This window comes from Delphinus delphis, chromosome 18 (genome assembly GCF_949987515.2).
Source record: "Delphinus delphis chromosome 18, mDelDel1.2, whole genome shotgun sequence".
NCBI classification, from domain to species: domain Eukaryota; kingdom Metazoa; phylum Chordata; class Mammalia; order Artiodactyla; family Delphinidae; genus Delphinus; species Delphinus delphis.
Window position 1 is genome coordinate 25,282,421 of NC_082700.1, and position 26,218 is coordinate 25,308,638.

The 26,218-nt window shown below is 39.8% G+C and overlaps 2 protein-coding genes across 2 annotated transcripts in view; one reads left to right on the forward strand and one right to left on the reverse strand.

Annotated features, from left to right (window-relative positions):
- Positions 1-13,361, forward strand: part of SUGT1 (SGT1 homolog, MIS12 kinetochore complex assembly cochaperone) — a 52,514-nt gene extending 39,153 nt beyond the window's left edge. Inside the window, exon 13 of the mRNA XM_059995560.1 lies at positions 802-13,361. Coding sequence (XP_059851543.1) covers positions 802-903 — 102 coding nt within the window. The 3' untranslated portion in view covers positions 904-13,361. The remainder of the gene's footprint in view (positions 1-801) is intronic.
- Positions 13,362-15,283: 1,922 nt separating this feature from the next.
- CNMD (chondromodulin) overlaps positions 15,284-26,218 on the reverse strand; it is a 29,097-nt gene continuing 18,162 nt past the window's right edge. Inside the window, exons 5-7 of the mRNA XM_059995982.1 lie at positions 24,644-24,797; positions 20,388-20,557; positions 15,284-16,278 (exon numbers count right to left, since the gene is read on the reverse strand). Coding sequence (XP_059851965.1) covers positions 16,066-16,278; positions 20,388-20,557; positions 24,644-24,797 — 537 coding nt within the window. The 3' untranslated portion in view covers positions 15,284-16,065. The remainder of the gene's footprint in view (positions 16,279-20,387; positions 20,558-24,643; positions 24,798-26,218) is intronic.

Sequence of the window (26,218 nt, forward strand, 5' to 3'; positions counted from 1 at the left end):
GAAGGGAGTCCTCTATTATGAGCTACTTTTGGAAAAGCAAACAATTGATTCCAACAAGTACTGCTCCCAGTTAGATGATCTGAAAGCAGCACTTAATGAAAAGCGTTCAGAATTAGTCAACAGAAAATGCATAATCTTCCGTCAGGATAACACGAGACCACCTGTTTCTTTGATGACCAGGCAAAAACTGTTACAGCTTGGCTGAGGAGTTCCCATTCATCCACTGTATTCACCAGATTATTGTACCCTTGGATTTCCATGTATTTCGGTCTTTACAAAATTCTCTTAATGGAAAAATTTCAATTCCCTGGAAGACTGCAAAAGGCACCTGGAACAATTCTTTGCTCAAAAAGATAAGTTTTGGGAAGATGTTGCCTGAAAAATGGCAGAAGGTAGGGGAACAAAATGGTGAATACATTGTTCAATAAAGTTCTTGGTGAAAATGAAAAATGTGTCTTTTATTTTTACTTTAAAGCTGAAGGGACTTTTTGGCCAACCCAATATTTTCATCTGAAGGTGGTTTTTCACATATACCTCTGTGCTGATTAGCAGGGAGACATGTGCTTTATATGGCAGTGTGTGTGGACATGGTCCTCCTACCTAACTAGAGTTTCCTTTTCAGGTTTTCACACGATACGGTAACTTATCTGGAAAGCCTGAGGTTAAAACAGAATATTGTCTTGTGTATATTGAGCCAAACATAGCTTATATTGGGGACTCTGTGCTTGGAATGTTTTTAGAAAAATATTCTGTTTTGATTACATGGACCAATAATTAATCTATTTTTATTTTTTATTGCAGATGGAGTCTGGTGGTACAGTTTTGAGTACCAACTGGTCTGATGTAGGTAAAAGGAAAGTTGAAATCAATCCTCCTGATGATATGGAATGGAAAAAGTACTAAATAAATTAATTTGCTGTCACTGTATTGCGTATGTTCAGCTAACGCCCATTGTGTATTAATACTGCATTCTTGAATTTTTAACACTGAGTACATCTTTTTAAAGGATTATACCTCTTTACCTCTTTGTGCTTTAGAAATTATTTTCCTTCAAGTGTTCTAAGAGTCTAATGAAGAATGAAGATCATGTTTTATCACTTTTGCCCTTAAGGACTTCAGATATGCTGAAACGGAATGAAATATCATTTGCTACTAGATAGATTAATTCTTCCTAGTTGTGGGAGTGGAGAAATTGTTAATGGGATATCTTGGGTTATTGCCTTATTTTTGATGCAGTATTCTGTTAATAATTTATTAGACGTGGCAACTTTGGGTGAGCATAGATTTCTGAATTTCAGTGTTAAATTGTTTGCTTTTAAAAACTGCTTTTGAATGGAGTTGTAAATACAATTTTTCTATGAAGAAGTTTGGTTTATTTACCTTTTTCTTAAGTTTTTAATGAAAACTTTGAGAAATTATTTATCACAGGGGATTCCCATTTGATTATTTTTATGGGAAGTATTTGTAATTGCACTGAGAATTTTGGTCCTTACCCTTCAAATTCCTGTATAAAACATTGACACCTGTGTTTATCATGCTGCAAATTTAACTGTACTGAAGGCTAATCTGTGAAGCGGAGTCCAACAGTAATTTAGGAGAGCCCAACTCCACTTCTTGCTGCTTTTGCCACAGCAGGATTCCTGAAATTACAAGACTGGTGGTTTGGTTTGTTTTTTTTTTTTCTTCTTTTTTTCTTTATTAGAAAATCTCTCTTCTTATAGCCCCATGCTTTTGGTGGTTTAGGGCAGCTACTGAGAGAGTAATATGTATACATTTAGTATCTATTCTGTTTATAGAGTAAATAGATAACCATGGGAATACAAAAACTAAAAGACATGATCGTTGGCTTCAAAGACTTTATAATCTAGCAGAGAGAGAAAATTAACATTCAGGAAGGACTTATGAATGGTTGAATGGTGAACTTACTACAAATACAGTTTTTAGATAGAAAAAATATCTATCTGTGATTAAATGTTCTGTGATTAAAACTATTGACAGTCTAAGCTGTTATAAAGCAAAGGTCATGGATGACCTGTAGGTGTGATTCCTTATTGTAATTTCGGAACCATAGAGGGTGGTGTCTATTAGGTCTCACTAACATTTTGTGGCAAGGAAGTACTCTATACCCTCATAGCTGAGGATAGGGTAAATGGGGAGCAAATTAGCCGCCATCTCCAAAAAGACTGGGAATTCAGCCTCTTCCTTCTAGTCATTTGACATGTGTAGGGGAGTTCATAAGGAAAAAGTGGTGGGGTGATACCAGGTCATGCCCAGACCTGCTGTTACTGCTTGTTTATGCATGTAGGGGTTTTCACTTGTCCTTCTGCCCACTTAGAGTTACAGGCTACTTTTTTTGATCTTGAACACTGAAGGAAAAGGCAAAATTAAGTTCTTGCATGTATGAATTTCTAAAATTTTCTCCTTAGGAAACAAGATAGTGATTATGTTAAGTTTTCTCAGTACCGTTAGTCCCCAGGGGTAGGGAGGCTCTTCTACAGAGATGGTAAGTCAGGGGCATACCCCAGAGATGAGACTCCTGGCTCTAGCAAGTCTCTGCCACCCACTAGCTTTAAAATCTTTAACAGGTTTACAGCCTTCCTATGTTTTATTAGTTCCTTTATCTGCAAATCCATAGGGTCTTAAAGTTTAATTAAAAGTCGATGATTCTAAATAAGGAAGCATTTCTGCCTCTTAAAAGCAACTTTTTTCTTTCTTAGGAATGACACTATTATAATAGAAGTTGGGTTTTTTTAAAAGGTCTAGTACTAGTTTTGCTTTTATTTTAAAGGATACACTGTCTAAAGTGTGTTTATCTGTTGTCTAGATTTGCTTAAGGATGTCTGATTCAGGATTTTGCTGAGCCAAATGGAGTTCCTAATATACATGACTATGTTATATTACAATGTTACCTTGTCTAAATACAATAGGTTTATGGGTAAAGAAGGGAATTTTGAGAAGTAGGTTAGACTGCTTGCCCTAAAGCACCACTCTAAAGTACTGCTTCTCTTTCACCATTCTAGACAATGAAAAATTGTGAGTCCAGAAAGTTAAAAAACTTCATTTTGAGCCTTTATCTTTATTCTCTGCTATCTCAGCTTGGCTATATTAATTGGTTCCACTTTCTTTCTAGACTCCCATTTCCTTCCTCCCTCCTTCCCTCCCCCCTTCCCCCCTTCTCCCACATGGCTTTCAGGATCTCAGTTCCCCCACCAGGGATTGAACCCGGGTCATGGCAGTGAAAGCCCAGAATCCTAACCACTAGGCTACCAGGGAACTCCCTAGACTCCCATTTTCAGTTCTCAAATCTTGGTTCTCTTTGTGCTCTAGTTACCCTTTTGTTTCTTTAGAATGTACATTTTTCTCTTAGTATTTATTTTCCTTTTTGAGGTTCAGTCTTGGAATACATTTTTTTCTATCTTTATATGGAATGGAAGAAAAGGATGGTTTGCACTAATAACTACAGTTCTCCCACACTCCGTCCCCAGCCCCAAAATTTCCATTCCTTTGATTTGAGATATTCACTAACTGCAGAACATTGAATTGTTATTGTCTCCTTGAGTCTGGAAAAACTTTTATTTTCTTAGCAGGCTAACTATATAGGACAGGGAGAAAATAATTGACCTGTCCTAGATAAATTTTTTAGATAAATTTCAAATATTTAAAATGAAGCTATGGGCTTCCCTCGTGGCACAGTGGTTAAGAATCCACCTGCCATTGCAGCGGACACGGGTTCGAGCCCTGGTCCGGGAATATCCCACATGCCGCAGAGCAACTAAGCCCTTGCACCACAACTACTGAGCCTGTGCTCTAGAGCCCGCGAGCCACAACTGCTGAGGCGCGCACACCTAGAGCCCATGCTCTGCAACAAGAGAAGCCACCACAATGAGAAGCCTGCGCACTCCAATGAAGAGTAGCCCCTGCTCACCACAAATAGAGAAAGCCTGCACGCAGCAACAAAGACCCAGCACAGCCATAAATAAATAAATAAAATAAATAAATAAATAAAAATAAAATGAAGCTATGTCACTATGCTATTATGAATAGTTTAGATAGACATTTTAATTTAGTTCACTACTGAAATGTGTTTTGGCTATCCTTCCCATTTTACCTTTTCTCCTTCCCCAATTATCTACATATCAGATTAGGTCGTTGATCTGAGAAATACATCACTGACCCAGAGCAGTATTGCCTATTAATTGACCATCTGATCTGCTTAGTGCACTTTAATTTTATTGGGATCTTCCTTGTCCAGGTTAGTGTGCATGTCTCTGACTTGTAGCTATTACTGATATTTCCAAAAATAGGTAGAACTTTTCTGGGTGTTACGTGGTGTTTGTTACTAGAGCCACTTTTTTTTTTTTTTTGTAACCAGCTAGCTGTAAAGAAGTTTACCTTGACACTCTTACCTGCTATTTTAGCCCCATATTTTAGCATCCATAACAGCATATGGATATCTGTTATCTCTGCCTTGGAGGAACCAGGGAGAGGAAATAATAAAAGCTAAAAGGACAAAGTAATGGTTTCTGTGCCAGGAAGAGTCATGTATAGTTTTAAATAAGGGGGATCTTCAACATTGATCTGGTTTATTTTGTCTCCAACTACGCATATTCTCTTGTAAGACCATTTTACACGTATCAAGAGATTTTATTTTGGAAACATTGGGTACTGGTGGGTAAGTTGGAGATACTGCTTTACTCAAAAGTGTTGCTATTTGGTGCCACATTTGTGATTTACTTCTGAAATTAATTTAACTCTTAGCCTCTCTTCCTACCTCAGTAAACTTATCCCCCAAATCAGCTAAAATCATACACATTGCTAGCCCATGCAGGCAATAACAGTGATAGCTATTCTGTACTAGTGCTTTTTATGGGCCAGGTGTGCTTTATATGTACTACCTCGTTTATAACAGCCTTGTGAGGTAATGATAGCATCCTGTCATTTCAGATAAAAAATGAGGCCCAAGTTAAGTTCTTTGCCTAGTTCAGTCCACTGATAAGTGATGGACCTGGGATTTGAACCGAGGCCTGTCAGAATTCAGTTCCCATGCTTTTAACAACTGAATGAATTGGGTGGACGAGTGATTTTTATTAATTAATCAGCTGTCTCACAATGAAGCAGAGGATGTGCAAGTTGAATTTTTTAATTCTTGTACGTGAGCTGGGAAGTACATTTCTTAAAGATCAGAATGTTTTCATCAGTTTCATAAGTAGGAAAGCTTATTAGGAGTCCAGATCTCTGGCCTCTTGTAAAGGTAATACAAGCAAGTAGTCTTGACTTGCGTTGAAGGTTTTGTTTTTCTCAAATGCAGATAATTACAGAGAAACAAGATACGCGTAGAACTGTTACAGGTGAAAGAAGACTGGCACATCATCCTGGTCAAATTCTTGTTCTTTAAACTTGGGAGCTCTCACACTAGTTTTCCTTGTTCAAATACTAAAATTGTTTCAAGGTTTTTTTTTTTTTCCTATCTAGATACATGTATTAGGATCAGTGTATCACTGATTTCTTCAATAAAATTGGAACGATTCAGGTTTAGTCCCTTTGTTCCAATCGTGAACATTTTATATATATTCTGAATTTTGCCTTGTCTGGAGTCTTCTAAATGTTACCTTTGCTGTGCCTTCAAATTTGATTTTTTAATTCTTATTTTTGCATTGAGACTTCTCATACATAGCTCGTTGACTTTATTTTCTCTTATAGGATTCAGTTATACAAAAGATGTTTCAAAAACAGTACTCTTGGCCCAAAAGCAATTTTTACATATCAGAAAGGAGTAAGGAAGATAATCTTCAGTGCTTGTGTATGGGCTTTTAAAAACCATGCTCTACAGTGCAACTGCAAAAGCTCTAAGTAATAGTAAACTGTTATACATACTGTGTGCTTGATGCTCTGTTAAGTGCATTAAAAGGCAATATTGCATAGTAGTTAAATGCTGGACTCAGAAGACAGCCTGCTTGAGATCAATCCTGGCTACACCGCTTACTAGCTGTGTGACAGTGGGCAGGTAGTTAATGTCTCTGTGCCTCAGTTTTCCTATCTAAATTGGGCTAATATACCCACCTCATGGACGTATGTGAGTTGAATGTGTTAATACAGTTCTACAATTATTTATCCTCATCCAGAGGGCTCTAAAAACTAGATTTGTGTGTGTGTGACTCAGTGGTTAAAAAAAACAAAAACCTGTCCTAAACTTGCAGTTTGAATAGTCATATTTTCCTGCAGAAGTATTAATTTGTTTAATAACAGTGCTACCACAGATCCTGCTGAGGTTATTAAAAAATCAATAGTATATCTATACTAAATTCTAAAATTCAAAATCCTGAATTCAGAAACACATCTGGCTCCAAAGTTTTTGAATAGAGTTACATGTACCTGTATATGTAAAGTGCCGAGAGCAGTGCTTAATGTATATGCATTTAGGCTGCGAGTTTTAAATACCGTAGAAAGCCTTTTTGTTCGAAGTTCAGTCCTTCAAGATTCAGGATTCTGTCTGAGGAAAGTATATCAGCTGCTTAAAAATCATTAGTATAATTTAAAAAATTATAGTGAGAGCATAAAAGTTCGCAGAAAAGCTTTTATTTTGAATGAGTAGTTATTTTAATTTACCTAAGCAGAGCTTAAATATGCAAGTATTGTCAGCAGTACTTTAAAAAGAATCATAAAGTAGGAACTTCCGTGGTGGCACTGTGGTTGAGAATCCACCTGCCCATGCAGGGGACACGGGTTCAAGCCCTGGTCTGGGAAGATCCCACATGCCATGGAGCAACAGCCCGTGCGCCACAACTACCGAGCCTGTGCTCTAGAGCCTGTGTGCCACAACTACTGAAGCCCGTGCACAGCATCGAAGAGTAGCCCCCACTCGCTGCAGCTAGAAAAAGCCCGCAAGCAGCAACAAAGGCCTAACGCAGGCATAAAATAAGTTAATTAATTTTTAAAAAAGGGATCATAAAGTATAGTGGTGCCAGAACACACAAACTATATGTAGAATGTTAAGGGACTTCCTTTCAGAAGTTCTTTGATTTTAATTCCATTTTAACTTAAATTCAAGACAGTAAAACTATTAGGGCTTATAAAAACAAGTCGCAAAATCATGCTACTTGTAAACCACAGATTCTGTCCTGTTACTTCCATCAGTGTAGAGAAACTGATAGTTGTTTATTTACAAGAGTTCATCAGTCTATTCCCTCTCTACCCTGCTTCCTGCCCCTCAAACAATCAGTGGGGGGCAAAAAATATGTGCAGTCCTTTGTATATAGACACTAGTACTATACATTCAAGTTTGGGGGTCTTCTCTCCCAACTACCGCTTTTTGTCACTCATTTGTACTCGAACATTGACCTTTTCTGTGACCTAATTGACTACAAATGAACACTTTCCTAAGTTAGCTAGCTTAACTTAGTGCCTGTGAAATATGCTAAGAAATTGAGTATTTCCTTGGAATTACTACTATTTTGCTACTTATTAGTTGCAAAATGATCAATTTATTTCGACTACCACAGAGGTAATGGTCTCATAGCAGAAAGGACACTAACACGTGAATTTGGAATCTTAAAGTCCCAGTTTTGATATGTTAATAATGGTGTGTTTTGAGGACAAGTGACTTAACCCTTCTGAATTATTTTTCTCATCTCTAACACTAGATGATAATTACCTGTCAGGACTGTGAGGACTTAACTAAGTCCTGACTCAAAAGTATGTGACCAATAATTGTCACTTAGTATAAGTCCTTGATTTTTTTTCTCAGTGCTGTTGAGTAGTAGAATTCCTAAAAGGAAGGTAACAAATCTGACTTAGCTGCTCTTCAAGGGCAGCCTCAGCCGTGTTTTTAGCTGTATCTGTCACTGTTTCACTGTTACCTAAGCTCCAGGCACACAGGAATAGTCTGTTTAGGGGTTTGCATACTTTCCATGGAAAGGGCCATATAGTGAATATCTTAGGCTTTGTGTGGCACATAAAGACTCTATCGCATGTTCTTCTTTTTAGTTTGCAGGCCTCTGCTCTGTCTGAACATCCCATGTATTTTTATTCCTTCTTCCATCCGACCTGGAAAGCTTCAGTTTCCTATTGATGTGTCAAAACTAAGTTCATATGCCACCTCCAGGAAAGCTGTTTAATCTTGTGCTACTCTGTCAATGACTGGCTTTGTAGCAGTTGGATTGGGTTATTTGCTTATGGTTGAGGCACCCATTAGATCCTTTGATAGAATCAAACCAAAACCACAGTGTCCTGTGAGCGTGTTTGAGAGTTTGTTCATTATCAAGTCACTACAGTTGACTCACTTCTTCCCCCGTGACTGAGCTGCTTTGGGGAGGGTCGAGGGGGCTGGCTTTGAACTTTGTACCTGCAGTACCTGGTGCATAGAGAAGCTTTCAGAATTTGGTAGGTGGTCTTAACGCTGCACAGAGGAATGCCCTTATTTTCTTCTCTTCATTCTTTTAAGTGTCCTCAGTTAGAATACTCTTGTTAAATCCCCCCTTCCATCCCCTCCGCAGGAATTCACTGCCACTCCAGCTGTGTTGTGGTGGAGGTGCCTTGTTGATGCATCTGTTAAGGCACCGCTCAGAGTTTCAACCAATTTTAGGGTTAGTTGCATGGTGTCTGTTTTACCCTGTGTGTCCTACTTCATTACATTGTTATTTACTTATTTTTGGATCTTTGATGCCGAGCACAGTGCCTTTCACATGGTAGACATTCAAGTATTGAAACTCTTGTTGCACACTAAAGAATTAGTTTTAAAAACTGTACTTCGTTTATAATATGTGCCCTTGAAATTATTTATTCATCAATATAGATAGAATAGTAATTTAAAAATAGATATTTAACCCTGGTCATGAGAGCTAAATCTAATTTGTTATTCAGTTATCTACATCACTAGAGGGAATAGCAATTATATAACTAATCAAAAGCCATGTAAAACATATTTTTTTGTGTTGCCATTTAATTTTCAGATTGCTTTTATTCCCTGCTGATTGTTTTAAAACCAAAATATATGTGTTTCCTTAAAGAAAGGACTGAAATTTACTTTCTAATTAGGTTAGTCATCCTTTGAGAAGAAATTTTGAGCCCAAGGAACTTGGGTAAAGGAGGCCAGAGTTTTACAAACCCCGGAATTGGTTTGGGCATATGCACAGGCCTGGAAACTAAGAGTGAGTCGAGCAGTTTCATTTATAAGCATACCAACTTCTGGAGGCAAAAATTTGGACTGCTTACTAGTACATATTTTTTTTTCTGGAAAACCCCCAGAGAGATTTTGAGCTACTGAATACTACATGAACCTCTTCGGTGAGGGTTACGTACTTTATTTTTTTAACAATACCTTTGCCGTCTTTCAAAAGCCATATACTTTTTTTTTTGGATTGGGTTTTCACTTTAATATTGGTAATAGAATAATATATAGAATAATATAGATAAGTGACAAATACATGTTCATGGTATGATACCCATTCATTCATTCATCAGCGTTGAGTGCAAGGTATGTGCCAGACACTGCTCTGGACACTAGGGATACACTGGTGAACAGATGCCCTGCGTTTATGAAGCCTAACTTACGGGGGAGATGAGCAGAATGTATGTTAGATGATGTTAAGTGCTAAGGGAGGAAACTGCACGTGCGAAGAGGCCCGTAGGTGGTTGAAATTTGAGATAGGAGACCAATTGAGAACTCAGGGAGCCGACTGGAACTCAGTACAGACTCGAAGGAAGCAGAGGGAGCGGTGGAGATTCCTGAGACCGAGCACCGCCAGCAGGAGGAGCAGCAGACGTGCAGGCCTCGGTGTGCGTGGGCGCTAGGAAGGCCGTGGGGCTGGGGCCGACTTGGTGAGGGTCGGGATTGAGTGAGTGGAGGCAGTGGGGGCCTCAGTCACGTGGGGCCTTGCAGGTGGTAGAGGTGACGTGGTGGTAGCCAGTGCCAGGGCTCGCCCCAGCTTAATGTGGAGTCCTGTTGTCCTCAGTGCTGTCAAAATTTTACTGGTTATCGTCCTTTTTAAAAATGTTCTGATTTTTATCAAGTGTATATACGGTCGAATCAAATTTAGTTTATAGATCTAGCAGGGATTGCAGTGGAGTTTTGCTCTGAACACCTGATGGTATCGATGTGAATGAATTTGAGTCGTGGTATATGATTTAGTGGGTATAGGCGAAGGCCTCAGGTTCAGTACTTCATTGAAATATTTATTTCTGTTCTTTTAACACATTAAATTACAGATAATGTCACATTTTAGTGTAATCTGTGTTTAGCAAAGCTGTTTCCTGTTCTGGAATATAAGTATGGTTATAGCATACTAGATGCTGAGACAAAATTGGATTAATTAGAATGATTGGTTGTGGACAGGGACTTAATGAGTGTGGCATAGGATTTTATGTTTAATAGAATTGTCAAAATCAGATCAGCAGGCATGTTTTTATGGGCCGTCTGCCAAGGCTAGAAGTCGCTTTGGTACCTGTACTCCCTTAAACATGTGTTTGCATTCCATTCCTTGTCAACGTGAGACAAAACAAAGAAAAATAAAATCAGAATTTTAGAGCTGGAATGAATCTTAAGTACTGTCTGGTTTTACAGATGCATTTTTTTCCAGAGCACTCTCATACACTTTTTTCTTCATAAGAGTTCTTCAACTCACACAAATAGTTAGTTGGTGATAGAATCAGAATTTAACTTGGATAAAACTTATTTACCCCAGTCTTGTACTGATCTTCTGACAGTTGTCTCAAATATCAGGCAACTAAAAGTTCCAGCATTGGGAAGATATTCTGTATAAGATAGTGGTTCTCAAGCTTGAGGGTGAGTGACCCTCACCTGGGAAGCTTGTTTTTTTTAAAATGTAGGCTTTCTCTGTTTCCTTCCTGAGATTTTGAATCAGTAGGTTTGTGATAGGGCCCAGTAAATCTGTGTTTATCATGACCTGGTGACTTTGAAGTATGTGACCTGGGACCTTGCCCTTAAAAAAATGATTTCGCAGAGTAAAGGTGAGAGAAAAAGTGAGGTTATTAGCACTAATCATCTCTGATGTCTTATTTCTGAAAAATTTTAGAAAAAAGTAAAAAGCTACTTGAGATCTTGTTCTTTTGAAGAATTTGTTTCCCTCTCACATAGAGGTAAAGGCAGAGGAGAGATGCTTAATGATTATTTTTGTTCCTCTGTCATCAGAACCTTAGGGTCATTATGATACAAGTCACTGAATCCATATAACCACAATCCATATAACCACAATGGTACACCACATGATGAAGGGAAATCTTTTTCAATGAAAGTGAAACAAATTGAGACTATTTGGACAAGATGCTAGTTTATCATTGCTGAGATATTACTAAAACTGAGCAGAGAATATTAGAAGAGTCAATATTCATGGGGTATATATGGAATATGATAGTACTGATTGATGATAAGGCACTATTTCTTTAGCGACTGGAATATTCTCAGATGTTGCCTGATTACACCTAGGTGCTAAGTGAATTAAAAATTATGGTGGTGCTGGTGGATTAAGTCGAGTAGAATATGTTAGGGAGATCTTTCTGGAGTGGAGATCTTTTTCACTATGTAGTTGTATAGTTACCTTAGTAACTAATAGGCAGGAATATGGTTTTAGTTGAAAAGAAACCACTTGCCTTTAAAAGCATAATGTCCTAGATGAATGGATAAAGAAGATGTGGCACATATATACAATGGAATATTACCCAGCCATAAAAAGAAACGAAATTGAGTTATTTGTAGTGAGGTGGATGGACCGAGAGTCTGTCTTACAGAGTGAAGTAAGTCAGAAAGAGAAAAATACTGTATGCTAACACATATATATGGAATCTAAAAAAACAAAAGGTTCTGAAAAACCTAGGGGGCAGGACAGGAATAAAGATGCAGACATAGAAAATGGACTTGAGGACGTGGGGAGGGGGAAGGGTAAGCTGGGATGAAATGGGAGAGTGGCGTGGACATATAAACACTACCAAATGTAAAATAGACAGCTAGTGTCCTGCAGCTAATGTCCTGCTAAGAGAAGATTTATGCTTGGTAAGTTTATTCCAGGTCTTTGACTATGTCAGTATAAAGTAAATTCATTATAGAAAGACGGATAATAGTCTAGGTTAATGGAATATAGGTAGTTGAAAATTTTTAGTAATTAAGTAATCCACACCTTTGAAAGGCTGAAGAACAGGAAGCTAAAGAAATCATGTTTTGAAAAAAAATGTATTGCAAGTAAATTTGCAAATACAATGCTAGTTTTAAGAAAAAGTGTATAGAGGTTATTTCTTCCAAACTATCTCATTGCTATTAAAATTTTTGTAGCCATGTTACAGATGAGAAAAAGATTGATTCAATTACAGAAATTTGATATGAAGAGAATATTTGTAAAGGAAGAGGCACAAAGAGAACAGGAATATGACATATCTGTAAAGTTATTAGTAAGCTCATTTGTTTAAAGGAACTTAAAATGGTTTTTAATAATTTGGTGTTTTAACCTAGTGATTTATTTATAGCTTTGTAGGTATACTGTTTCCAGTACCATTACTTATCTTTATCACTCTATGGTGATAACATAGACCCTAATAAAGACTGACGCCTGTGTATTTGATTTAAAAAATATTAAGACATGGTAAAGGTTCAGTAAACCAAACACCTTAGCAAGTATTTGCTAGGTCAGGTTATACACGCATAAATGTATATATAGATGTACTTACCTTTTACACAGTAAGTACCCAAAAATTGTATGTAAATTGATTACTTTTGAGTGTAGGCAGTTTAAATAAAACCTGTGGTTGAGTCCCTTTATTGTTAAAGGTCAGTCAACACTAACTTAGTCTTGTAAATTTGATTCTAACATACTGGGCTTTTCAAAGTAAAACCTGTATATGCATATAAAATATGATCATGCATATATGTACCAAAGCCCTTAAAAGGAATTCAGCTTTCTTTTATAAACACCAAAACTCACTCTGCCTGTAAACTGTTTTTGCTAAAGTTTGCATCACTGACTCTCAAATTTGCACCTTTCTGTCTGCATACGCTACTAGGACTATCCTGTGCATGTAGATTTTTGTCAGCTCCCTCCTTTCCCCTCAGTAAATCCGTTAACTTAAAAAAAATGTGACACTTCTATAGAATAAATGTTCATAAAGCAAATTAGCATATTCAGCTTATACAGAAATACAAATTATTCCACTCACACAAGGAATTTCTACTTTGTAAAAATGTAGCTTGTATTTTGGAGTGTAATAAAATCTGGTGTAAGAACAACTGTTGAGTGGGTTAAGTGATTATTCTGAATATATTTACTTTTTTAGTGTCAACAGTTATTTGAGGTGGTGGTGGGAAGGAGGTATGAGGATGAAGTTAAACAAGTTTTTAACATTGCAGTGGAAGTTTGTTCCATGGGATATGTTCATGTAACATAGAACACTTACTGAAGCCCAGCAGTACCATTTCTTCATTTTCTCTCTGTGCTGACACAGCAACATCTGTCACATTCAAGACTACTGAGTCAAACTAGGACCTTAGGACCTTGAAAACGAACCTGTGATGTCCATTAGGATTGGTTTATGTCACCACTGAGAATTAATTAAACGACAAGTCAAGATTCAGCACAGCAAACTGGGCAGCATTTGCAGCTTTTGGACTGGCCTGGTTAGAGGTTATTTAGGGATTGGCACCAGTTTGCAAAAAGTTTGTATACAGCAGTGTCCTGTCTTCCATAAAGTACATTTCTTCCTTTGTACACTTGATTCTTCTCTTTCAAAGTAGACCTTCAGTTTTCTTCATTGAACACAATTTGAGTCTCTTTTGTCATTCCTATGATTAATCCAACCTTGAGTTTCCCCTCTGCCCTTAAAAATCCATTTCCTTTCATGTTAAGTTGACTTCCTTGGGTATTGAGTGACTTTTCATAACACAGCATAATTCCATTCTCTGTTAAGTAAATTAAGTAAATACACCTCCTGTATTTCATTTAATTGTGGTGCTTTGAAAAGGAAACACCTTTTCAAGAGGCAGCCTTCCTTCCCTATGACATGCTCTCCTCCTCGCTAAGTCTGGCATCTCTTCAGTCTCACATGGAAAGCTACCAAGGGGATCCAGCTAAAATGGAAACCAGCCTCCTCCTTGCTGGAAACCTTTCATTGGTTTCCTATTCCTTATCCCCAAATAAGTTCAATTAACATGCAATATGAGTAAGATACAGCTCCTGCCTACATTTCCTTTTTTTTTTTTTTTTTTGGGCCACACCTTGTGGCATGTGGGATCTTTCCAACCAGGAATCGAACCTATGCCCCCTGCAGTGGAAGCGAGGATTCTTAGCCACTGGACCACCAGGGAAGTCCTACATTTCCATCTTGATATTGCCTACCTCAGCCTGAATGCTCTGTTTCCCTGCTCGAACCATACAACCTCACCTCTACCTGACCTATTCCCTCTGCCTGGAATGCCCTTCCTTTCACCACCCGGCGCTCTCCTGCTCATCCTTGAGTACCCATTGAAGGCATTCTTTCTCCAAGAAGCCCAATGATCCCATCTTCATCAAGGCCTTTGGTGTACCGAATCCCAATCATCTGTTCTCTCATTAGACCACAGGCTCTTGTGGGGTGGGATCACTGGCTCAATCTTTTTTTTTTTCCTTTTATTTCCAGAACCAAGTACATACAGTTTGCTGGGTGGTGAGGTGGGAGATGGTGTGCAGAACCATTGGCACTTATTTGCTTAGTTAGTAGAGTGACAACCATTTTGAAAACTCAACGTGTAAAATTTGTAGCTGTAGGAAGTTGCTGCTGCCTGAACAGTGTGATCATTACATATAATTCAATGTGTATCTTTCCTTCATCCCTTTTTTCTCCAAAGACTAGCTTGCTGTACACTCCATTAAATGCAGGTATATGAGCGTTCATCTCATAACCAAGTTTTAAAAATTCCGTATGACTTTACAGATGTAAATTGGCAACACTAGATATACAGTAGTATGGTGTATATAGACTATGGGACTGTCATGGTATCAAGACCTTTCATCTCTGAATCTTTGTGTTGTTTTGGAAAACTTTTATTTTCCTTAAGAAAGTTCTTAATCTCTTAAACTATGAGAGTCAAAACTAAAATGTCAAAAACATGAAATACCTGCTCATCTTCCTGATCTAATATTTCAGTTTTTAAAGACAGTCCTTGTTCCTGAGATTCTTTATGTCATTATAGATACATAAGCCATTCCTCCTCAGCCGTGTCTGTCAAGCCACGCTGCCAGCCCTGTTAGTAGGAGAGTAACTTATTGGTAACTGGACTACATCAGCAGCCTGATTTGTACTGCAAAGGTAGAAATCATTATGCTGCTTCATGCCCAATGACCACTTTCTGAAAGCAGACTGAAAGGGTATGAAGACCTGGTTTTCAGAATGTCAATGAAAGTCCTTTCCCCACAAGTCTGATTTACCTTCGCCTACATTTTTCCTCTGTATCCTAACGCTTGCTAATTCTCTTTTCTTGGGGGTGACTCTTAGCAGGGCAGCCACCTCTTAATCACATGCCAACACATAGTATAGATAAAGAACTTCCTATGAGCTGCCTTATGTTCAATCTCAGATGCCATTATATGTCTTGTTTTCCCTTTTCTGTCTGTGTTTTCATCTAGTAACTCTGGGGGCACATTTGCAAGACTGGGAAAGAACAATAAAGGTTAAGAACAACTGAGGAATTATGTACAAATAACAACAGAAGACAATTGTTCTAGTGACGATTTAAAAGGAACTCAAGTGTACAGTTGAGATCTTTGACAAATTGTAAATAATTTTTCATGATTATTTCAAAATAGCTTGGTAAGGAAGTCTTAAAAGCAGGCCTTACTGGCAAAGAAAAGCAAAAAAGAGCAAGTAATAAAAGGATTATGATGATATTTTAGACTTAAACTACCCTTTCAGTACATTTGCAATTCTGGATAAAGTTCTGTAAAGCAGTTCAAAAATATTCTGTTAAGTGTCTCGAATAACATTGCTCAGATGGAATATAAAATACTTTGTGGTCCCTTCAGCATCAAGATGCCTCAAACTTTGGTTGTTTCTGGAGTTAATTCTTTACAGCACCTGGTATATGAAGTGATTTCACACAATGCCCAAGATGCGGGCCACCCACCAGCTACATGGCATGACAACTCTACAGACTGAACGGCAACCCTGGTAATTATAAGGCCATGGATAATAGCCCCCCAGTGGTTCACAGATCTTCTGGCAGTGGGTGTAGCTCCGCCTGCATTCTATACAGCAGATTCCTTCATGATCCAATCTAGGGTCGAATGTCATGCCTTCTCCTTCCTGCTGCTGTGAAATAAAAGAGAATTATTTGTGTCTCCTTCATAATGAGAAGTTTATAGCATCCACGTTATTTTAAAATAAGGTCCTGAATGTCTCACTGCTACCAGAAATTGGCATTATTTTCTGTAAGGAGTTTTCAATCTTTAAACCTTATAATTCAGAAATCCTTCTAACATCAGGGAACTTCCATCCTAGCTAAATCTGTCACTGGCAGGAAGGTTTGTTTTTTTTTGTTTTTTGAATGTTATGGTGAAGTTTCTCCATGCCTTAAATGAGCCATGGTTACCACTCACTAGTGACTCAATTTGTTTTAAATAGGAAAACAGGGAGCGTGATTCAAAAGTGGCGTTTCTGCCACTGCTGCGGCACCCTGGTGCCTTCTTGTAGTAATGGCTTCCAGGGCTCTGGGGAGCACATTTTAAAACTCATTGATCCAGGCTAACAGCAGATTGCTATTCCACTTGAACTGGCTGAGAACACTGCCAGGTCACTTAGCTTCTGCCTTCGTGTCAACATAAGGGTCTGTAACACTCAGAAGAAGACACCATACTGTGTAAAACTTCAAGACCTTAAACTTTATCTTCTAGTTTCTATGTGCTATCATTATAGTTACATAAATACAAACTCGTATCGAAGTAAAAGTCACCTACAGAACCCTATTTTCACTGCCGGAGAGATCACAGAACTGGAAGAAACGTGCCCCTGCCAAGTTATGTAATATCTGGTTTTCCTTTTCATGGATTTCTAGGGGTAAAGAGTCTATATCCTCTTTAATATGGCATTGAATTACACTGGCAAAAAGCCCTTATCATTCATGTAAATTCTTTGTTCAATTTAAGCCTCTTTCCTGGAAGAATAACTCGGGGAGATGCAGCACCAACATAGGTTAGGCTTGAGCTAAGTGAACTTAAGCAACCCTATCACCTTTCTGGTATACTTTTTAAAAAGTCTTTATTCAACTTTTTTTGCTGTGTGTGTGTGAGGGGGTGCTTTCTATTATGAGAAATTTCCAACGTTTTGGAAAGTGGAGAAAATTGTGTGCCAAACATCTAGATTTGACAATTGCCAACCTTTTGTCAAATTTGATTTTTTTTAAAGTATTTTAAATTCTGAAGTAAATTTAAAGAGACTTGAGGGCCTTGTGACATTTCACCCATAAATACATTAGAATGTCTTGCCAAAATAAGATAGCATTTTCCTGCACCACACTGCCATTATCACACCTCACAAAACTAACAATTCATTAACACCATCTGACACAGCCTATGTTCAGATTTTGTCATCAAAGTATTTGTCTTACTCTCTTAACACCATTTTTTAAAAAATTCTTTAGACTCTCCCCTTTAGACATTTTTTCCCCCTTATCTCTTGAAATAGGTTCATCTGGGACAGCAAAATTAAAAACTGCCTCATTCATTAATTGTCGCTGACTCTTCCAGGGCAGTAGTCAAAAAGCCTGTTGGTTGAGGCATTTCCTCACCTGAGGGTTCAACAAAAGTTTGTTAGGATTAAAAAGTTGGCAGAAATCTCAGGTTCTTGCCCTGAGATATTTCCTTAAAGGGATATGTGAAGGACGGAGATCACGGGGAAGGTGTTCCTGCTTAAAGCTCAACATGTAATAAAGGAAAAAACTGTTATCAGTGAAATTGTTTCAAGAATATGGATCACTTAAGCCTGAAAGCAGGGCAGTCACATCCTGCCCTTCTGTGGAGGGGCTGATGCCCTCATCCCTAGAACCAGATGCAGCTAGGCCAGCTACCTAGAGAATAAACTATATTAAATTTTCTGTTTGCCTATTCAGTTTTTGTTTTTGTTTTTTGTCTGCGTTGGGTCTCTGTTGTTGCACACGGGCTTTCTCTAGTCGGGGTGGGCGGGGGCCCCTCTTCGTTGCGGTGCGCGGGCTTCTCATTGCAGTGGTTTCTCTTGTTGCGGAGCACGGGCTCTAGGCACACGGGCCTCAGTAGTTGCAGCACATGGCCTCAGTAGTTGTGGCTTGAGGGCTCTAGAGTGCAGGCTCAGTAATTGTGGCGCACAGGCTTAATTGCTGCACGGCATGTGGGATTTTCCTGGACCAGGGATGGATTACCCGTGCCCCCTGCATTGGCAGCGGGATTCTTAACCACTGCGCCACCAGGGAAGTCCCAGATTTTATTTCTTTATTATTCTTTGAGCTTTAGGGAATGAAGTACTGTGGTGTCCTGAGTTTTCTGGTAAGCCTTGGATTACTTAAAAACAAATACTTTTTTGCTCTAAATCTTTCTAAAATATATTAGTCTAAAATGGTAAACTAGAAAATATATTTGCAACACATGAAACAAGAGGAAAGAAAATGTACAAGTGACTTCTCTGTGTATGAAAAGATGCTCAATCTTACACATAACTAAAGACTGGCAAGATAAAGATAACCAGGAGATACAGTTTTACACCCAAGACTTTTTAAAAGTTTGATAATAAATTAGGCCTTTCATTACCATTTGAAGACATGTAGCTGCTGTAATTCCCCGGAAGACAATTTAGTGTCCTCCATTAAAATGTAAAATTCTTTGACCCAGCAGACCCATGTTTCAGTATTAGTGCTAAAGATATACTCCTACAGTGTACAAGAGGTATAGACTAATAGCTAGCATGGAGTAAGGTAGTGCTTCCTATGTGCCCAGCACTGTGCTAAGAGCTTCACCTGCATTACCTCATTTACTCCTTCCCATACCCTATGAAGCATGTACAAGGTGTATCTTATTAACACTATTTGAGGAGGGACTCCTCTGGTGGGGCATTGGTTAAGAATCCGCCTGCCAATGCAGGGGACATGGGTTCGAGCCCTGGTGCGGGAAGATCCCACATGCCACGGAGCCGCTAAGCCCGTGCGCCACAACTACTGAGCCTGCGTGCCACAGCTACTGAAGCCTGCACACCTAGAGCCCATGCTCCGCAACAAGAGAAGCCACCGCAGTGAGAAGCCCGTGCACCCCAACAAAGAGTAGCCACCGCTCACCACAACTAGAGAAAGCCGCCATGCAGCAATGAAGACCCAACGCAGAGAAATAAATAAATAAATAAAATTAAAAGTTTAAAAAAAAAACGGTATTCGAGGAAAATACATGTCCACCAAAGCAGAACTCGTTCAATTTCTGTACATTTATCCACACAATGGAATATAATGGTGCCATTAAAATGAATGAGGTGGATCCATATAAGAGATACAAAAAAGCTTCCAAAATACTGTGTTGGAACTGAAAAGCCAGCAAAGTGGAAGTTGTGTATGCTTTTTGTGTTAAAAATGTGTGTGTGTGTGTGTACACTTATACAAAGGAACTGGGCAAATAGCCATTGTTAACAGGTTGCTCAGGGGAGGGTGTCTGTGGTAGAAGGGAAACTCACTTTTCATTGTATACATTTTTATACTGTTTTAAAAAAATACATGCATGTATTATTTTTTCAATTAAAACACTAGTTACACATAAGTACTTATTTTTCTATTTTCACTCCCTGCAAAGTATAGTAATGGTAAAACTACATTTCATTGAAGATTTGAGAAGTTTTTAGCATGTTGGTGTCATCCTTACAAACACCAGTTCTCGAGGTTTCTGTCTAAAGTGTTTGATCCCCATATGTGAGTCTGTCTCCCGAATGGACTGAGTGATCTCAAGGGCAGAAGTTACTCCTGTCTGTGTGCACAGGGCCTGGAAAAGAGCAGGTTCTCAACGAATGTCTGTTGAATGGACGAATAAAGTGGATATAAAGGAGGAAAGAGAATACTTTCATCCTGTGTGTTGCCTGCAGGGCACACTCTCGGAAATATTTTTAAATCATCAAATTCCTGATATGAATTTGTCTGTATAAATTCGCCTGTGACTCAAAAAAGGAGAGCACAGAAAACAACTTTGAACAAGGAGTACAACCAATCAGGATTTTACACTACAGAAGCAATGCTGGAGTTGTTACCCTCATTTATAAACCCTGCAACAAACGAAAGATGTATTTTTTTAAATAATTGGGTAAAAGTCTCAGTTGAATACTAGATGCTTATTTGAAATCTCAAGCAGAAACATCACTGCTTCAGTGCTGGGCTTAGTGCAGTCATCTGAACCTGTCATACAAACACCAGTACACACGTGGTAAGGGTTGTCTGGATTGAAGGGCTCTGAATCCTCTTGAACACTGGGTCTGGTTTCGTTATTTGGTCTTCCAGGCCCTGGGTTGCCCCATGGGCCACTGCGTAATCTTCTTGTGGTCATTGTTGTAACAACTTTTCTTACCAATTCTCTTCTTTCTCTCTGGATTTCTGCCCAAAAAAACCCAAAACTTGCTGTAAGTTAATTCCTTTATTTGAATAATTAAGGAAATTCTGTGTTTATCAGGGTGAAAAACATAAGAAAAGGATATTAAAACACATACGACCAGATCCTATTTAAATTTGTATTAATGATTTTCATAAGAATAAAGCATGTTTCACAGTCTTGGGTTAGTAGTTAAACATCAGATAATCAGAATTTGGTTTATCATACTAACTGAGGCAGGTGTTGTAAGATAACTGACAGAATCCATTCTCAGTTCCCTTTTTCTTTGCCTGCCTCTACTTAGGGGCTGAGAAAGTAAAACAGCACTTATTTCGCTAGCCTCCCTTGCAATTAGGAATGGCCAGATGACACGTAAGCAGACTATGCTAGTGCAGTTTCTGGGAAAGCTTTTGCTTTCTAAAAGGGGACAGATACAGCTTCCTCCATCTCGTCCGTCTTCCTCGAATGCAGATGTGACATCTGGGTTATGTGACCAGAAGTGATAGGCACAAGGATGACAAGCCAGCATGCCACAGATAGCAGATGGTGAGCTAGAAAGAGAGTTGACGATAGTGCAAAAAACCTACCTCCAGACTTCTGGCTGTATGAAAAAAGTCAACCCGTATTTGTTGAAACCACTGTTGGTCTGCTATTCTGTTACTTGCCGCCCTACACATTCCTCATGAGTTTACTATATAGGTATAAAGCTTTACAGTTTTCAGAGGATTTACTATTATCTTGGTTGATTCTTTTAAAAATCATTTGGGATAGAATAAGCAGATACTTTTATACAAAAGGGCAACAAGGCTCGGAAAGACCAAGTGACTTGGCCGAGATCACAGAAGGTGGCAGAGAAGAGGGTCGAACATGAACTTCTCTGGCTTCCAGCCCACTGCCCTCATCCTCCACAATCCTCATGGGTCCTGCAGCAGGACTGATGGCTGCCGAGTAACAAGAATGGAGAGAGGACCACACAGGGTGGCTTTGGCATCTGAGTCTCAGTTTCTTCTTCAGTAAAACGGGGATAATAATAGTATCTAATTCAGAGGATAGTAATAGAGTTCAGGAGAATTTGTTTCTAAGGGTTCTAGCATAGTGTTTGGCATATCATAAGCCCTCAAACATCAGGTGATGATGATGATATGATGCTATGTTATCTGTAAGGGCATGCATGTGCGTCCAGCCGTGCATAGCTTCCCCAGATAGCTTCTTGGTTTCTGTGGCAGGGCTGGAGAGGCATCAGGGAAACCTGGATTCAAACCTCAACTTCACTCCTTTTTTTTTTTTTTTTTTAGCAACTCCACTTGTTTTAACTAACAATGACCTCAGGAGAGTGATTCAATCTCTGAACCTTAGTTTATTCATCTATAAAGTGGGAATATTACTAGTTAGCTGGACAGTTGTTGGCAAAGATTAAATGAGGACAAGATGTAAAGCTCTAGCACAGTACGGTGCCTGGTACACAGCCCGAGCTCAGCAGACTTCAGCTCCCACCCCCCTCCCCGCTTTCCTCTGACCTTGTACAGCGTCATTCCCAGGGTCTCTGATGATATGGCTACATGACACTGATAACCTGCCAGCATAAAGATCCAAGGGCAGGGGTTGCTGGACCCTGGAGCTGGGAGGCTTTTATTAGAATTAGGTGGCGGGGAGCCAGGCATCCTCAGGGAGGGTTTCATTTTGTTGACTTTATTGTAAAATATGACTGCATTTATGAGACTGGAAAAAAATTCCCTCACTTTTAATGTCTATGATATTCCATCCTATGACGACACCAACACTTATTTAATCCTTTTCAAATCTGGGGCCATTTAGGTGGCTTCTACTTTTCTGGTGTTGTATGTAATGCATGTAATTCTTGGATGGATGGTGTGATGACTGAATACTTACGATGTGTAATTAATACTTAATGATACATAATTGAATACTTAAGATGTGCTCATGGGATTTCCCTGGCAGTCCAAGTAGTTAAGAGTCTGTGCTCCCAATGCAGGGGGCACAGGTTCGATCCCTGGTTGGAGAACTAAGATCCCGCATGCTGCACAAAAAAAAAAGATTCGGTCATGCTGTTAGCTGTGAGGGGCCAAGTCACATCTTGGATGTAGGAAACAAGCTCTTTCCCAGAGGGTGACGGTTCTCATTTTATCAGTCATCCCAGCACTGCCAAGAGCGGTGTCTTCCCAACCCCACCCCCAGACCCCTTGCCCTGCTCTTTTTCCATAGAACCTTGGATCATCCCATACGATTTCCTTGTTTTAGTTTAGTGTTTATGTACTGTCTCCCTTTAGCTACAACGTAAAACTCCTGGGGGGCATGGATTCTTGTCTCTTCTGTTCTTCAGCACACTCCAGGTGCCTAGAACAAATAAATGGCACATAATAAACGTGTCAATAAATGTTTGTTGAATGAATGAATGAATCCATGAATGAACTCTCTGGGTAAGAAGCATGTCCTCAAACAGAAAGTGATAAGAGAGAGGGCTACATGTAGCAGAGTTGGAAACTTTTGTCCTTGACTGGAAAAGGTGACAAGGTATTGGAGAAGGAGTTCCTGGGTAGTGGAAGGCAAGAAGGCCCATTCCACGTGGAGGCAAGTGGGGAACTGAAAGCCAGAACTTGTAAATGGCCAGAGAATTGAGTTGCGACCACCCGCTAGGGCAAGACCTAGGATGGCAAAAGCGATGGTCCATTTGGCAGCCCCTAGAGTTGTGGCAGACACCGCTCAGAGCATTCCTTCTCACTGAGCATGCGTGTAGCTTTGGAATTCTCAGCCCACTCTTCCAGTCAGCCACTTCCAGCAGCTTATAAATTGCATCCTATTTGCTTTGCCTGGGCTAAAAAGTAACCGTCTTATCCAAGCTTTGGAACTGAATAAGACTTGTGAACTGTAGGAATAAGTTAGCCATGGCAGAATCAGAAGCCTGGAGCGTGTGTGTGTGTGTGTGTGTGTGTGTGTGTGTGTGTGTGTGTGTGTGTGTTTTAAATTTTTGGCCGCACCGTACGTGGCATGTGGGATCTCAGTTCCCCGACCAGGGATCAAACCCATGCTCCCTGAATTGGAAACGCAGAGTCTTAAACACTGGACGGCTAGGGAAGTCCTTGTTTATTCCAATTGTGGTAAAATATGTATAAAACTTACCATTCTAACCATTTTTAGGTGTACAGTTAAGTGGCATTAAGTACAGGCATATGGCTCTGCAAACGTCATCACCATCTATCTCCCGAACAGTTTTCATCTTACAAAACTGAAACCTGCACCTGTTAAATAGTAACTGCTCGTTCCCCTCTCCTAAGTCTGGTGGTTTTAATTCCTGTGTTTTCTTTATTTCCATGCTGCTCTCTCTCTGAGTTCAACATAATCTTTCTGAGAACATAGCCTATCTAGGCTGTGCTAGGAGAGGGGCCTTTTCCCCCCGCTTGAGCCAGAGCTACAAAGTAGGACTTTGGGAGGCCAGTGGGGTGACTGGGATGGGAACCAAGAGAGCAGCCCTGGAGACAGACAAAATCCAGGAAAAGAGCCTGGCCTGCAGAGCTCATCAGCTGCCCTTCTCCACCCGGAAACAGCCCACAGGGTGCTCCAACCTAGCTCTGAACCCCAGGGGCCCTTCACTTATTTTCCCCGGACTTGGAAGTGGACCTTGAACTTAAGGAATCTCAGCCTACGCCCACAGCTGCTTTTGGCTGCCCCAGAATTCAAGGTTTGACCATAATAAGGATTCGGCGGTGTAACAGCTTCTTAGACCCCTGATTCTCTGCTTTAGGAACAAAAAAAATGTAAAATTGCAAAGTGCAAACAACAGAGATTAGGGGCAGAGCGGAAGCAGTGGGAGTGTCATAAATAAAATCCGCAGGTAAGGCAGAGGTGTTCCGGGCCCACCTGCTTCCTGTCACCCCGCTGCTCTGGCCCTGCCCTGCGACATTCACGGCTGTCCTTTCCCTTCCCTTTGATGTCTCATGCCAATTACTGTGACACTGTGATGTGCACCCGGATTCATCTTCCTTGTCACATGCTTGGGCCTGTGCAGGGGCTCACAGGAACCTCACCAGGGCAGGGAGAATTCCAAGCAGCGTCTTAAGAATTAAAAATGTTACCTTTGGGGTAGGTTGGTTTAAGCCAGAAAATAGGAAGGTCGCCACAGAGTTCTAAGATTTTAGAACTCAAGAAGCTGTCGTCCTTCACGGGCTGGTCTACAGCCACCCAGATGAGAGAATTTTCTTCATATTTAACAGGCATGATCTTGCCTTCCTGTAAGTAAGTGAAAATGAAATGCACTGAACAAAGTGGGCATGGAACATGCTACCTATTAAGATTCATGTGTTGGTAAAAGATTATCTCGCCCTATAAAAACTTAATGAGTTTGGGATTAGCAGGTGCAAACTAGTATACATAGGATGGATAAACAACAGGGTCCTACTGTATAGCACAGGGAACTATATTCAATACACTGTGATAAACCAGAATGGAAAAGAATACGAAAAAGAATATATATCTGTTCAACTAAGTCACTTTGCTGTAAGCAGAAGTTAACAAAACATTGTAAATCAACTATACTTCAATAAAATTTAAAAGAAAACGTAATGAGAATTCTCTGTGTATATGTGTGCGCGTTCACGTTCGCACACGTGCGCACGCACCCACACACACACACACTCTGAAGTTCTAATCTCTTCTCTCTGTAGCTTTTCTCACAACATTCCACACCCCTCATGCCATCCTGCCTTTGGATAACTCGAATGTGTGAACATGAGCGTCCTGAGGGGAAGTGAAAATTACTTGATGTCAACTTTGAGATTTAGGTTAACCTGATGTTTTTGATCAAAGATGTTTTAGAGGAAAAGCAACTGAACGGACTCTGGAATCTGATAAAGGATAGAGGAGCCCTTCGTGTGAAGTGAAAGTCCTTTGGGGGCTTGTTCTACCACTGCCAAACCACGATGGAAAAAGCCGGCAATTGGTTCTTTAATGTCTTCAGTTCAAAGTAGTATTTAACATAAACCATTTCTACATTTCCCAGCTATAACAAAACGTATTTCAGATGTTCTCTGCATCAAGCACACCACTGAGATTTCAAAGCTAAATGCTGAGTTTTCTCCTACAGCGAGATGCTGAGAATAGTGTGATAACCTAGGAGACAAATTTATTTTGCCAGGTTGCTCCTTTCATGCATTTATTAGTTTGCAATAGGTTGTAGGTTGGAGAAATTAAAATGTTTTCTTATTTTTTAGCTAAAAGCAGCACTTCATTTATGCTTTCTCTCTCAGGCTTCTGGCTGCCTTAAAACAAGTTAAAGTTATTGGAGGTAGCTAACCCTCAGGTAATCCAGTTATTTACCTTAAGTTAAATGGCTCCATCCAGGAAATGAATGTTCTTTGGGTATAGGAGCTTTTAAAAGTTATACAAACCTGGGCTTCCCTGGTGGCGCAGTCGTTAAGAATCCGCCTGCCACTGCAGGGGACGCGGGTTCGAGCCCTGGTCCGGGAAGATCCCACATGCCGCAGAGCAGCTAAGCCCGTGCGCCACAACTACTGAGCCTGCTCTCTACAGCCCGTGAGCCACAGCTCCTGAGCCCACGCGCCTAGAGCCTGTTCTCCGCAACAAGAGAAGCCACCGCAATGAGAAGCCCGTGCACCGCCATGAATAGTAGCCCCTGCTCGCCGCAACTAGAG